Below are 12,235 nucleotides of genomic sequence, written 5' to 3'. Positions count from 1 at the left end.
AGAACAAGTATTTGATACACTGCCGATTTTGCAGGTTTTCCTACTTACAAAGCATATAGAGGTCTGTAATTTTTATCATAGGTACACTTCAACTGTTGGAGACGGAATCTAAAACAAAAATCCAGAAAATCACATTGTATTATTTGTAAGTAATTAATTTGCATTTTATTGCATGACATAATTATTTGATCACCTACCAACCAGTAAGAATTCCGGCTCTCACAGACCTGTTCGTTTTTCTTTAAGAAGCCCTCCTGTTCTCCACTTATTACCTGTATTAACTGCACCTGTTTGAACTCGTTACCTGTTAAAAGACACCTGTCCACACACTCAATCAAACAGACTCCAACCTCTCCACAATGGCCAAGACCAGAGAGCTGTGTAAGGACATCAGGGATAAAATTGTAGACCTGCACAAGGCTGGGATGGGCTACAGGACAATAGGCAAGCAGCTTGGTGAGAAGGCAACAACTGTTGGCGGAATTATTAGAAAATGGAAGATGTTCAAGATGACGGTCAATCACCTTCAGTCTGGGGCTCTATGCAAGATCTCACCTCGTGGAGCATCAATGATCATGAGGAAGGTGAGGGATCAGCCCAGAACTACACGGCAGGACCTGGTTAATGACCTGAAGAGAGCTGGGACCACAGTCTCAAAGAAAACCATTAGTAACACACTACGCTGTCATGGATTAAAATCCTGCAGCGCACGCAAGGTCCCCCTGCTCAAGCCAGTGCATGTCCAGGCCCGTCTGAAATTTGCCAATGACCATCTGGATTATCCAGGGGAGGAATGGGAGAAGGTCATGTGGTCTGATGAGACAAAAATAGAGCTTTTTGGTCTAAACTCCACTCGCCGTGTTTGGAGGAAGAAGAAGGATGAGTACAACCCCAAGAACACCATCCCAACCGTGAAGCTTGGAGGTGGAAACATCATTCTTTGTGGATGCTTTTCTGCAAAGGGGACAGGATGACTGCACCGTATTGAGGGGAGGATGGATGGGGCCATGTATCGCGAGATCTTGGCCAACAACCTCCTTCCCTCAGTAAGAGCATTGAAGATGGGTCGTGGCTGGGTCTTCCAGTATGACAACGACCCGAAACACACAGCCAGGGCAACTAAGGAGTGGCTCCGTAAGAAGCATCTCAAGGTCCTGGAGTGGCCTAGCCAGTCTCCAGACCTGAACCCAATAGAAAATCTTTGGAGGGAGCTGAAAGTCCGTATTGCCCAGCGACAGCCCCGAAACCTGAAGGATCTGGAGAAGGTCTGTATGGAGGAGGGGCCAAAATCCCTGCTGTAGTGTGTGCAAACCTGGTCAAGACCTACAGGAAACGTATGATCTCTGTAATTGCAAACAAAGGTTTCTGTACCAAATAATAAGTTCTGCTTTTCTGATGTATCAAATACTTATGTCATGCAATAAAATGCAAACTAATTACTTAAAAATCATACAATGTGATTTTCTGGATTTTTTTTTTAGATTCCGTCTCTCACAGGTGAAGTGTACCTATGATAAAAATGACAGACCTCTACATGCTTTGTAAGTAGGAAAACCTGCAAAATCGGCAGTGTATCAAATACTTGTTCTCCCCACTGTATATGAGATGGCAAGGTGAAGCTACTTTATGCATCTCAGATCTACATGATGTGCCTAGAGTGTGATTGATGGACAACCCCACCTCGATTCTGCCATATTGCTTTCACCTATCCTTTCCTATCAGATCTGTGAAAGGGAAGTAACTTAAGCAGAAGGGGGGGTGTCCTATTTTCCAGCCTTGATCATATTCAAAGAACTCACTGCCAAGCATCAACTAATCGGGTGTCTGTATTTTTTTCAAGCCAACCACCATAACCCAATCAGTCTTCATGTTTTTCCTTATGAAGGCAGAATTTTCAGCAGGAGCCTATTGGCAAAACTGTATCTCAAATCCACTCTATAGACCACACATGTCCAGTCTGTTGTAATACCAGGCATGGAAGACAGACAGAGTGTTGTCCAGAGGAGTGCACTTAGAGCTAGCAGTCAGCAAGTGGGAAGTTGGTGGGGGAGATAAGGTTAGGGTTAGGTTAAGGGTTAGGGTTTAGGGGAAAAATGATTTTGAACGGGAATCAATTGTTTGATCCCAACAAGGAGGGTAAAACAAATATACTACAGCTCTGGGTGGTTCTAGAAGAGTGACCCTCTGAACTACCAGATATCTACTTGGTATGCATACTACAGCACTGGGTGGTTCTAGAAGAGTGACCCTCTGAACTACCAGATATCTACTTGGTATGCATACTACAGCTCTGGGTGGTTCTAGAAGAGTGACCCTCTGAACTACCAGATATCTACTTGGTATGCATACTACAGCTCTGGGTGGTTCTAGAAGAGTGACCCTCTGAACTACCAGATATCTACTTGGTATGCATACTACAGCTCTGGGTGGTTCTAGAAGAGTGACCCTCTGAACTACCAGATATCTACTTGGTATGCATACTACAGCTCTGGGTGGTTCTAGAAGAGTGACCCTCTGAACTACCAGATATCTACTTGGTATGCATATTACAGCTCTGGGTGGGTCTAGAACATTGACATCACTTAGCGTTGGATGGGCTTTTTCTTTTTATGTCTCTAGAAATCTCACAGGAGTTTATGAACACCATTATTGTTGCACACAGGTAAGAAAGAGACAGGTAGGTGAGTATTGAACACAGGTAAATAGAGACAGGTAGGTGAGTATTGAACACAGGTCAGATAGAGACAGGTAGGTGAGTATTGAACACAGGTCAGAAAGAGACAGGTAGGTAGGCTAAGTGTCTATGAGCGTTATACAACTGGTGCAGTGGCACTAAAGCAGGTCATGTTGTTCTGTGTAAATCCCAGTGTCGTTGACAGACAGCTAATGGTCAGTCGGTCAGTCAGTCAGTGCTGAGACATAACTAAAGACCTTGGCCTTGCTGTTACCCACTTGGCCATTTAAAGTGCATTCAGAAAGTATTCAGATCCCTTGACTTTTTCCACATTTTGTTACATTACATACTTGTTCTAAAATTGATTAAATTGTTTTTTTCCCTCATCAATCTACACACAATACCCCATAATGACTAAGCAAAAACATTTTTTTTGAGATTTTTGCAAATGTGTAAAAAAAAAAAAAAAAAACATACCTTATTTACATAAGTATTCAGACCATTTGCTACAAGACTCCAAATTGAGCTCGGGTGCATCTTGTTTCCATTGATCATCCTTGAGATGTTTCTACAACTTGATTGGAGTCCACCCCTGTTAAATTCAATTGATTCAACATGATTTGGAAAGGCACACACCTGTCTATATAAGGTCCCACAGCTGACAGTGCATGTCAGAGCAAAACACAAGCCATGCGGTCGAAGGAATTGTCCTTATAACTCAGAGATAGGATTGTGTCGAGGCACAGATCTGGGGAAGGGTACCAAAAAATGTCTGCAGCATTGAAGGTCCCCAAGAACACAGTGGCCTCCATCATTGTTAAATGGAAGAAGTTTGGAACCACCAAGACTCTTCCTAGAGCTGGCTGCCCTGCCAAGCTGAGCAATAGGGGAGAAGGGCCTTGGTCAGGGAGGTGACCAAGAACTCGATGGTCACTTTGACAGAGCTCCAGAGTTCCTCTGTGGAGATGGGAGAACTTTCCAGAAGGGCAACCATCTCTGCACCACTCCACCAATTAGGCCTTTAAGGTAGAGTGGCCAGACGGAAGCCACTCCTCAGTAACACAGCCCGCTTGGAGTTTTCCAAAAAAGGCACCTAAAGACTCTCAGACCAGGAAAAACAAGATTCTCTGGTCTGATTAATCCAAGATTTAACTCTTTGGCCTGAATGAAGCATGGTGGTGGCAACATGTTTTTCAGCGGCAGGGACTGGGAGACTAGTCGGGATCGAGGGAAAAATGAATGGAGCAAAGTACAGAGAGATCCTTGATTAAAACCTGCTCCAGAGCGCTCAGGACCCCAGACTGGGGCGAAGGTTCACCTTCCAACAGAACAACGACCCTAAGCACACAGCCAAGACAATGCAGGAGTGGCTTCAGGACAAGTCTCTGAATGTTCCTGAGTGGCACAGCCAGACCCTGGACTTGAACCCGGTCGAACATCTCTGGAGAGACCTGAGAATAGTCGTGTAGCGACGCTCCCCATCCAACCTTACAGAGCTTGAGAGGATCTGCAGAGAAGAATGGGAGAAACTCCCCAAATACAGGTGTGCCAAGCTTGTAGTTTCATAGTTGTAGGGTAGTGTTTTTGCTTTGTCATTATGATGTATTGTGTGTATATTGATGAGGGGAAAAAACTATTTAATACATTATAAAATAAGGCTGTAACGTAACAAAATGTTTAAAAGTTCAAGGTGTCTGAATACCTTCCGAATGGTCTAACAAGACAGACAAAGTCTGGGTTTCATATCCTCTTATAGTATAAATAAGGATAAAGTACCCTTCCCTCAGAGATAAAGGACTCTTTCCTCTGGGATAAACAACCCTTCCCTCAGGGATAATTAAAATACCTGTCACGATTGTTATGAGAAGCAGACCAAGGCGCAGCGTGATAGGCGTACATACTTTATTTAGTGTACACAACACGAACCAAAACAACAAAACGATACGTGAAGTCCTAGGTCATACAACAAACCAAACGGAACAAGATCCCACAAAACTAAAATGCCAAAAGGCTGCCTAAGTATGGGCCCCAATCAGAGACAACGAGCTACAGCTGTCTCTGATTGGGAACCACCCTGGCCAACATAGATATACACGATCTAGAACAAAAAACATAGAAAACTAAACAATGAAAATCCACACCCTGGCTGAACATTTAAGAGTCCCCAGAGCCAGGGCGTGACAGTACCCCCCCCCCCCCCCCCCAAAGGCGCAGACTGCGACCGCGCCAACCAAACACAAGAGGGTAGGGGCCGGGTGGGCATTCCGTCTCGGAGGCGGATCCTGCTCCGGGCGTGACCACCACTCTCTCTCCAACCCCCCGTAGCGCCCCTGATCTGGTCTGGACACCGGTGGAGCGGATTGCTCTGGCTCCGGAGTGGAGCAGCTGCCCGGTTCCGTACCAGGCACCGGTAGAACAGGCACGGGCCATGCCGGACTGACAACGCGCACCACTGGCTTGGTGCGGGGAGCAGGAACGGGCCGGACCGGGCTGGCGACGTGCACAACTGGCTTGGTGCGGGGAGCAGGAACAGGCCGGACCGGGCTGACGACGCGCACCACTGGCTTGGTGCGGGGAGCAGGAACAGGCCGGACCGGGCTGGCGACGCGCACCACAGGCTTGGTGCGGGGAGCAGGAACAGGCTGGACCGGGCTGGCGACGCGCACCACAGGCTTGGTGCGGGAAGCAGGAACAGGCCGGACCGGGCTGGCGATGCGCACCACAGGCTTGGTGCGAGGGACAGGAACAGGCCGGACCGGGCTGGCGACGCGCACCACTGGCTTGGTGCGGGGAGCAGGAACGGGCCGACCGGGCTGGCGACACGCACCACAGGCTTGGTGAGGGAAGCAGGAACAGGCCGGACCAGGCTGGCGACGCGCACCACAGGCTTGGTGCGAGGGACAGGAACAGGCCGCCGGACCGGGCTAGCGACGCGCACCACTGGCTTGGTGCGGGGAGCAGGAACGGGCCGGACCGGGCTGGCGACGCGCACCACAGACTTGGTGCGAGGGACAGGAACAGGCCGGAACGGGCTGGCGACGCGCACCACAGGCTTGGTGCGAGGGACAGGAACAGGCCGGACCGGGCTGGCGACGTGCACCACTGGTTGGGTGCGAGGGACAGGAACATGCCGGACCGGGCTGGCGACGCGCACCACTGCCTTGGTGCGAGGGACAGGAACATGCCGGACCGGGCTGGCGACGCGCACCATTGCCTTGGTGCGAGGGACAGGAACAGGCCGGGCTGGACTGTGGAGATGGACTGGAGGTCTGGAGCGGAGAGCTGACACAACACGTCCTGGCTGAATGCCTATTTCCACACAATCTGTGTGAGGCATCAGCACAGGACGTACAGGGCTGTGCACTCGTTCTGGCACTACAGCACGTGGCACTGGCGCAGGATTTTCGGGACCGAGGAGGGGTACTGGAGGCCACGAGCGTTGAGCCGGCACACTCCGTCCTGGCTGCATGCCCACCTTAGCACGACACGTGTGTGGTGCTAGCACAGGACGTACAGAACTGTGCCGGAACACTCGCGGCACAGTACGTGGCTCCGCATAACCCGGAACCTGCCCAGTCTCACGCTGCCTAGCCTGAGTACGGGGAGTTGGCTCTGCTCTACCTCTAGGCTCCACCAACCACCCTTCCAGGCCCCCAAACCTGGTGGCCTCCTCTCCTAGTCCGCCGATTCGTCCTGTAGCTGCCTCCAGCAGCCCCGTCGTCCACGCCGTGTGCCCCCCAAAAAAATTGTATTGGGGTTGCCTCTCGCGTGTCCGTCGTAGGCACGGTTGGCGCCGTTTCTCCTCTCCTGCCTGGGCATTTACTTTTGCCCATGGCCCTCTGCCAGTGAATATGTCCTCCCAAGACCACCATTCGCCCACCTGGGACATCGCCAACTTCTCCTGTTTGGCATGCTGCTTGGTCCTCTGGTGGTGGGATCTTCTGTCACGATCGTTATGAGAAGCGGACCAAGGCGCAGCATGATAGGCGTACATACTTTATTTAGTGTACACAACACGAACCAAAACAACAAAACGATACGTGAAGTCCTAGGTCATACAACAAACCAAATGGAACAAGATCCCACAAAACTAAAATGCCAAAAGGCTGCCTAAGTATGGTCCCCAATCAGAGACAACGAGCTACAGCTGTTTCTGATTGGGAACCACCTTGGCCAACATAGATATACACGATCTAGAACGAAAAACATAGAAAACTAAACAATGAAAATCCACTCCCTGGCTCAACATTTAAGAGTCCCCAGAGCCAGGGCGTGACAATACCCTTCACTCAGGGAGAAAGAACCCTTCCCTCAGGGATAATTAAAAGACCCTTCCCTCAGGGATAAAGGTCACTTCTCTCAGGGATAAAACAGTCTTCCCTCAGGGATAAAGGACACTTCCGTCAGGGATAAAGAACTCTACCCTCAGAGATGAAACACCCTTCCCTCAGGGATAATGTACCCTTCCCTCAGAGATAAAGGACCCTTCCCCCAGGGATAAATAAAGGACCCTTCACTCAAGGAGAGTTAAAGGACACTTCCCTTTAGGGATAAAGGACCCTTCCCTCATTGATAAAACACTCTTCCCTCTGGGATAAAGGACCCTTCCCTCTGGGATAAAGGACTCTTCCCTCAGGGATAAAGTACTCTTCCCTCAGAGATAAATGACCCTTCCCCCAGGGATAAATAAAGGACCCTTTCCTCAGGGATAAAACACTTCCCTCAGGGATAAAGGACCCTTACTCAGGGATAAAACACTCTTCCCTCTGGGATATAGGAACCTTCCCTCAAGGATGAAGGACCTTTCACTCAGGGATAAAGGACAAGGTGAAGGACCCAAACATAGGGCTCTAGTCAAAAGTAGTTTACAATGTAGGGAATAGGGTTCCATTTGTGGCGCACACAAGGACAGGTGTTCACAGGAACACAAAGTTATGACTCAAATCAAAGCAGCATCAAGTAGACGAGTTCATATTCTTTATAAAGGATTGGCTGAGTTCAGGGACATGTATGTTGGCTATACGCTGCCTTTCTTTGTCTGTCTTGTTGTTTTTACCCAAATGTGTTAGCCACAGCTTTATAGGGTGTTTACATTTCATAATTGCCTGAAATAAATAAGAAATTAACGCACATTAATAATTTTAGCGGTTCATTTATAGGGGAAATGTCCATTTTGGTGGGTAGGGGGTCTCCTCAAAGGCATTTTGAAATGGGCTCCCAAATCGCTAAGTCCACCATAGCTTACATTGGCGATGATGTAATCGTATTTTTGACCCACTAACTTCTGGTTATCAACTCAGACCACGGGGTAGGAAGAAGAACGAGGTTCCACCAAATGAAGTCAGCAGACAGCACAATAGTTGCAATTTAATAAGAGTTGCATTTTATTGTAAATAATAATGGAAAAGTTGTTTAATTTGGTGGTATTTCCACCACCTATAGAAACATTCCTCTTCAACCCCAGCCCTTAGACAGCATGCTTACATCTCCCTCTCAAGTGGTTTTAAAAGGAAGTGGTAACTGTGAGTCTATTCTGTGCATCACTGATTCAACACATGGCAATATTTTTTATGTGGCCATTTTTAGTAAGGGTTACTGATTCAAAAAACAATATCAGTCCCTGAAAGTGCCAGTGTGGGTGCAGGCTTTTGTTCCAGCCAAGCAGTAACACACCTAATTCAACTGATCAAAGTCTGCATTGTAGACTAACATTTTAAGTGTAGCCATTATCAATAATCATATTGCTTTCAACTATACTGTATGTATTGCTTACAACCTATTGCTTAGAGTGGTAGAATGGCTCAGATAAATTATGGTCGTGTAAGACACGATTTAGGGAATCAGAGACAGTTGTCAACTCAGGCTTTTTTCATGAAGCTGCAGCAGAATATGGTCCCTCCTATCAGAAGCAGTGAAGAGGCCCACCTATTAAATTCAGCTGAGAACATCAGGTTATTACTCCTCAGGAAGTTCTCATGGTCCGAGTTTAGTGTCAAGTCAAGGGCAACCAAGAAGATCAAGATCAGGTGGATGAGACCAGCCAGGATGAAGAATATTCCGCCAAAGATAATCACTTCAACTTTAGACATATTCATATTTCTCTGGGTACATTTGGTGCACTGTAGCTGAGATGGAGAGTATCATCCCTAGCAACCCTAGAATAATGGAGAAGTAGGTGATGATCTGAGTTAGTCTGACCTCTCTGTACTGTGGAAAGTCTATCAATCCCGATGTAAACAAAGCACAGGCCACTATGGAGACAATCCATCCCATTACTCCAATAGTGATGCCCACGATCTCCATGCCCATCAACATGCACTTCCTGGAAGAACAAGGATGTGACTCAACAAAGAGACTCCAGAACAGTGGAGATGTGATATTTCCAGAGAAGATCCTGGATGCTACAGGCCTACAGCTTCATTCTTTCAAGCAAAGTTCTAAAACAGCAGATTGTTCAACGTTCTTTTCTCACAGATGTTTGTTGCAGAGTTCTTCTGTGATACTAGATAGCCCGGCCAGTCAGAAGCCCAAGGGCGCTTGACATCATCTGCTGCCATGGAAACACAACCTGTACAGATGTGGTGAAGTTTGTGGTCGTTACCGTGTGTGAGGAACTGGTGAGCCTGTTTCTACCCCAACTGTTTTGTTGTTGCCCTGGCATAAGTAAGCAATATGGCAATATTGCACAAGCTCCCCTAAGACTTTTTGAAGACTCATTCTGTGCACTTCTATTGAGAAACACTGTGATATGGTAACATAAGATCAGATGAGATACCAGTGATGGAATTTAAGTGAGTTGTTAAGTTGGGAATGTCTCTCTTAAAGCAGTAGCAACAGCAGCTGCACCAGACTATGGTCCCAACCACAATATGACATAAACTCCTCTATGACCTTTTGCAGACAGAGCTGTTAGCAAGAGGTTGATTGAGTCGTTGTTGAGTCTGTCTGGTTCCTCTTGAAGATGCAGCAGCAGAGTATGGTCCCTCCTATCAGGAGCATGGAGGCGGACCACCTATTGAATTGAGCCAAGTAACCCAAAACACTTGCCTGTGCCCATGCCCAGGAGCAGGGCGGCCGCCCCCAGCCGAAGTACAGCAAGGCCCCCAGCTCAGTCTTTCCTCCAATCCTAGTGGAGGAATCACTGATGATTGATCTGGCTACCATGGAAACAGGGATGAGGATGAAAATTCCGGCCAGGATGAAAAGTTTTCCAGAGATGATTATCAACTTGGCCTGAGAAGTTTATTCTTTGATGCAGTTGGTGCACTTGGTTCCGACCACGTAGACCTTGACCCCCAAAAACCCAGGATTTACCAACAAAGTTCTAGAACAACATAACATTATCTTCCACATGTTCTCGCCTTCTGATTCTACTGTAACTGGAGATCTGGGTTAGTCACAAGGCCACTACATCTACGTGATGCTGGGATGTCACTTAAATATGTTGTCATGAAAACAACCTATTCATTCAGATGTTGGGCAGTATGTGGTTGAGACCCGCTTGAGGGAGATACTGGTGACATTCAGAGTTAGATTGAAACTACATGCCGAAAAACCCTTGAGTGTGTAATAAATAATCGTAAGGTTGGATTGATGGACTGAAATGAACTATACAATAGACTACATAGACTAATGATAACAGTTTCATGGACATGGCTTGATATAATTCTACACTATGATATATGTTTCAGTCAGAAAGTCCCAGTCACTGACTGTAGCTTGTGGTTAATGTGGTGAACATAAACAGGAAATGCACAGCAGCAACCAGGAAACGCTTTGCAGTCAGATAAGTTTTTTATTTGAACATCTTTAACAGAGTTAAACAATCAACTTATGATTCAATTCTTTCTCTACTTAAATTAATCCCATTTTAAAGAAACATAAAGAGAAGTATCAATACGGATATAGGAAATCAGAGAGGTAACAGTGAGAATATGTCCCTTCATTGTAGTCTCCTCAGGAACTTCTCCTCACAGTCTAAATTAACTGAATATTTGAACACAATATGTCATAAACTCCCCTTTGACCTGTTAAAGAGAAGGTGGAACAATAACTATGTTGCTTTCACACCTATCTAGTCCCTTCTGATATTCTAACATTGAAAAGATAGGATAGAGGCCGTTTTTCATCATAGAATTACGTATAGAATCACAATTCTTGGATCCCCTATGGTTTTTATAACAAGAAGGTACAGCTTCTGGACAGAGACATTAGTGGGAGGCTGATGTAGTCGTTGTTGAGTCTGGGTTCTTCCTCTTCAAGGTGCTGCAGCAGAGTATGGTCCCACCTATCAGGAGCATGGAGGCGGACCATCTACAGAATTCAGTGGGAAATAATATATACTCCCCCCTGTATTCTGGATTGTTCTGTATCAAGTAACAGACCAAGAAGACAATGGTGAGCTGCAGGATACCAGACAGGATAAAGAATATTCCAACGATGAACCTGGCCTTGACCCTGGTCCTGTTACTCTTGATGCAGTTACAGCACTTGGTCCCAAAGATGGACCCCATCACTCCTAGAGCTCCCAGGATGATGGAGATGCAGGTGATATTCAGCATATCCATGCATATGTGCCTATAGTGTCCAAGACAATACACATGGGGGCCCAATATAGTCATAAAACAGGGCACTAGGGAGACTACCCATCCACAGATTCCCATCATCGATCCAAAGACTCCCACAGTGATGCACAGTATGAAACCTCCAATCAGGAGCAGGGCGGCCGCCCCCCAGCCGAAGTACAGCGAGGCCCCCAGCTCAACCTTCACTTTGATCCACTTGGAGTAGACACTGATGATTGATCTGGCTACCATGGAAACAGGGATGAGGATGAGAATTCCGGCCAGGATGAAAAGTATTCCAGAGATAATTATCAACTTGTTCTGAGACGTTTGTTCTTTGATGCAGTTGGTGCACTTGGCTCCAACCATGGAGACCGTGACCCCCAGAACTCCCAGGATGATGGCAGTGAGGATCATGGCTCCGGCATACTCCATACTGGGGGGCCTGTTCCCCCTTAAGTTGTGCACATTACACGCTGTCTGTCCCGTGCTTTGGGTCACACACCTCATCCACAGGCCGTACACCTTTGTGGTGGTAAAGTTAGCTGCTATGAAGGTTGTCTCTATCCAGGTGGGGAGTGCACAGATCACGATGGTAAGTATTAATCCTATGACTCCCAGGGCAATGCCCACGACCTCCACCATTTCCACGATATCCATGCCCATCAAAATGCTATATCCCTAACTGCGTCTTGCTCAGCAGATTCGTTAACTCTGAAGTTCGTTGCTGAGGTCTTCTATAAGATTGGAGAGCTGAGCCACTCAGAAAACCTCTATAACTGCTCAATGCTGTGATGTCACAAAAATATATTGTCATGGAAACATAAATCCTATCAATACGGATGTGGGGTAGTATGTGGTTGCGAACCAAATGGTTGAAAAACTCGACTTATTTTCAAACTCTCAAGATTTTCAGATAATCTTACACCCACCGCCTGTTCTGAGAATAAATTATAAAGGTACGCCTCACAGTTTTTTAACCGCATCCTTTATTGCT

General features: G+C 46.9%; 1 protein-coding gene across 1 annotated transcript; it reads right to left on the bottom strand.

The window, feature by feature from the left end:
- Window positions 1–11,058: 11,058 nt before the first annotated feature.
- Window positions 11,059–11,898, bottom strand: LOC311117623 (claudin-4-like; the record flags this gene model as incomplete). The annotated part of the gene is made up of 2 exons (XM_084192558.1): window positions 11,059–11,251; window positions 11,369–11,898. Coding segments are annotated over 2 exons (723 nt in total), but the record flags the coding sequence as incomplete, so codon positions are not given.
- Window positions 11,899–12,235: the final 337 nt, after the last annotated feature.

The sequence above is a fragment of the Coregonus lavaretus genome, assembly GCF_964263955.1.
Source record: "Coregonus lavaretus genome assembly, contig: HAP1_SCAFFOLD_9636, whole genome shotgun sequence".
Lineage (NCBI taxonomy): Eukaryota > Metazoa > Chordata > Actinopteri > Salmoniformes > Salmonidae > Coregonus > Coregonus lavaretus.
Note: the sequence above shows the minus strand (reverse complement) of the source record. Positions and strands in the feature narration are given on the sequence as shown.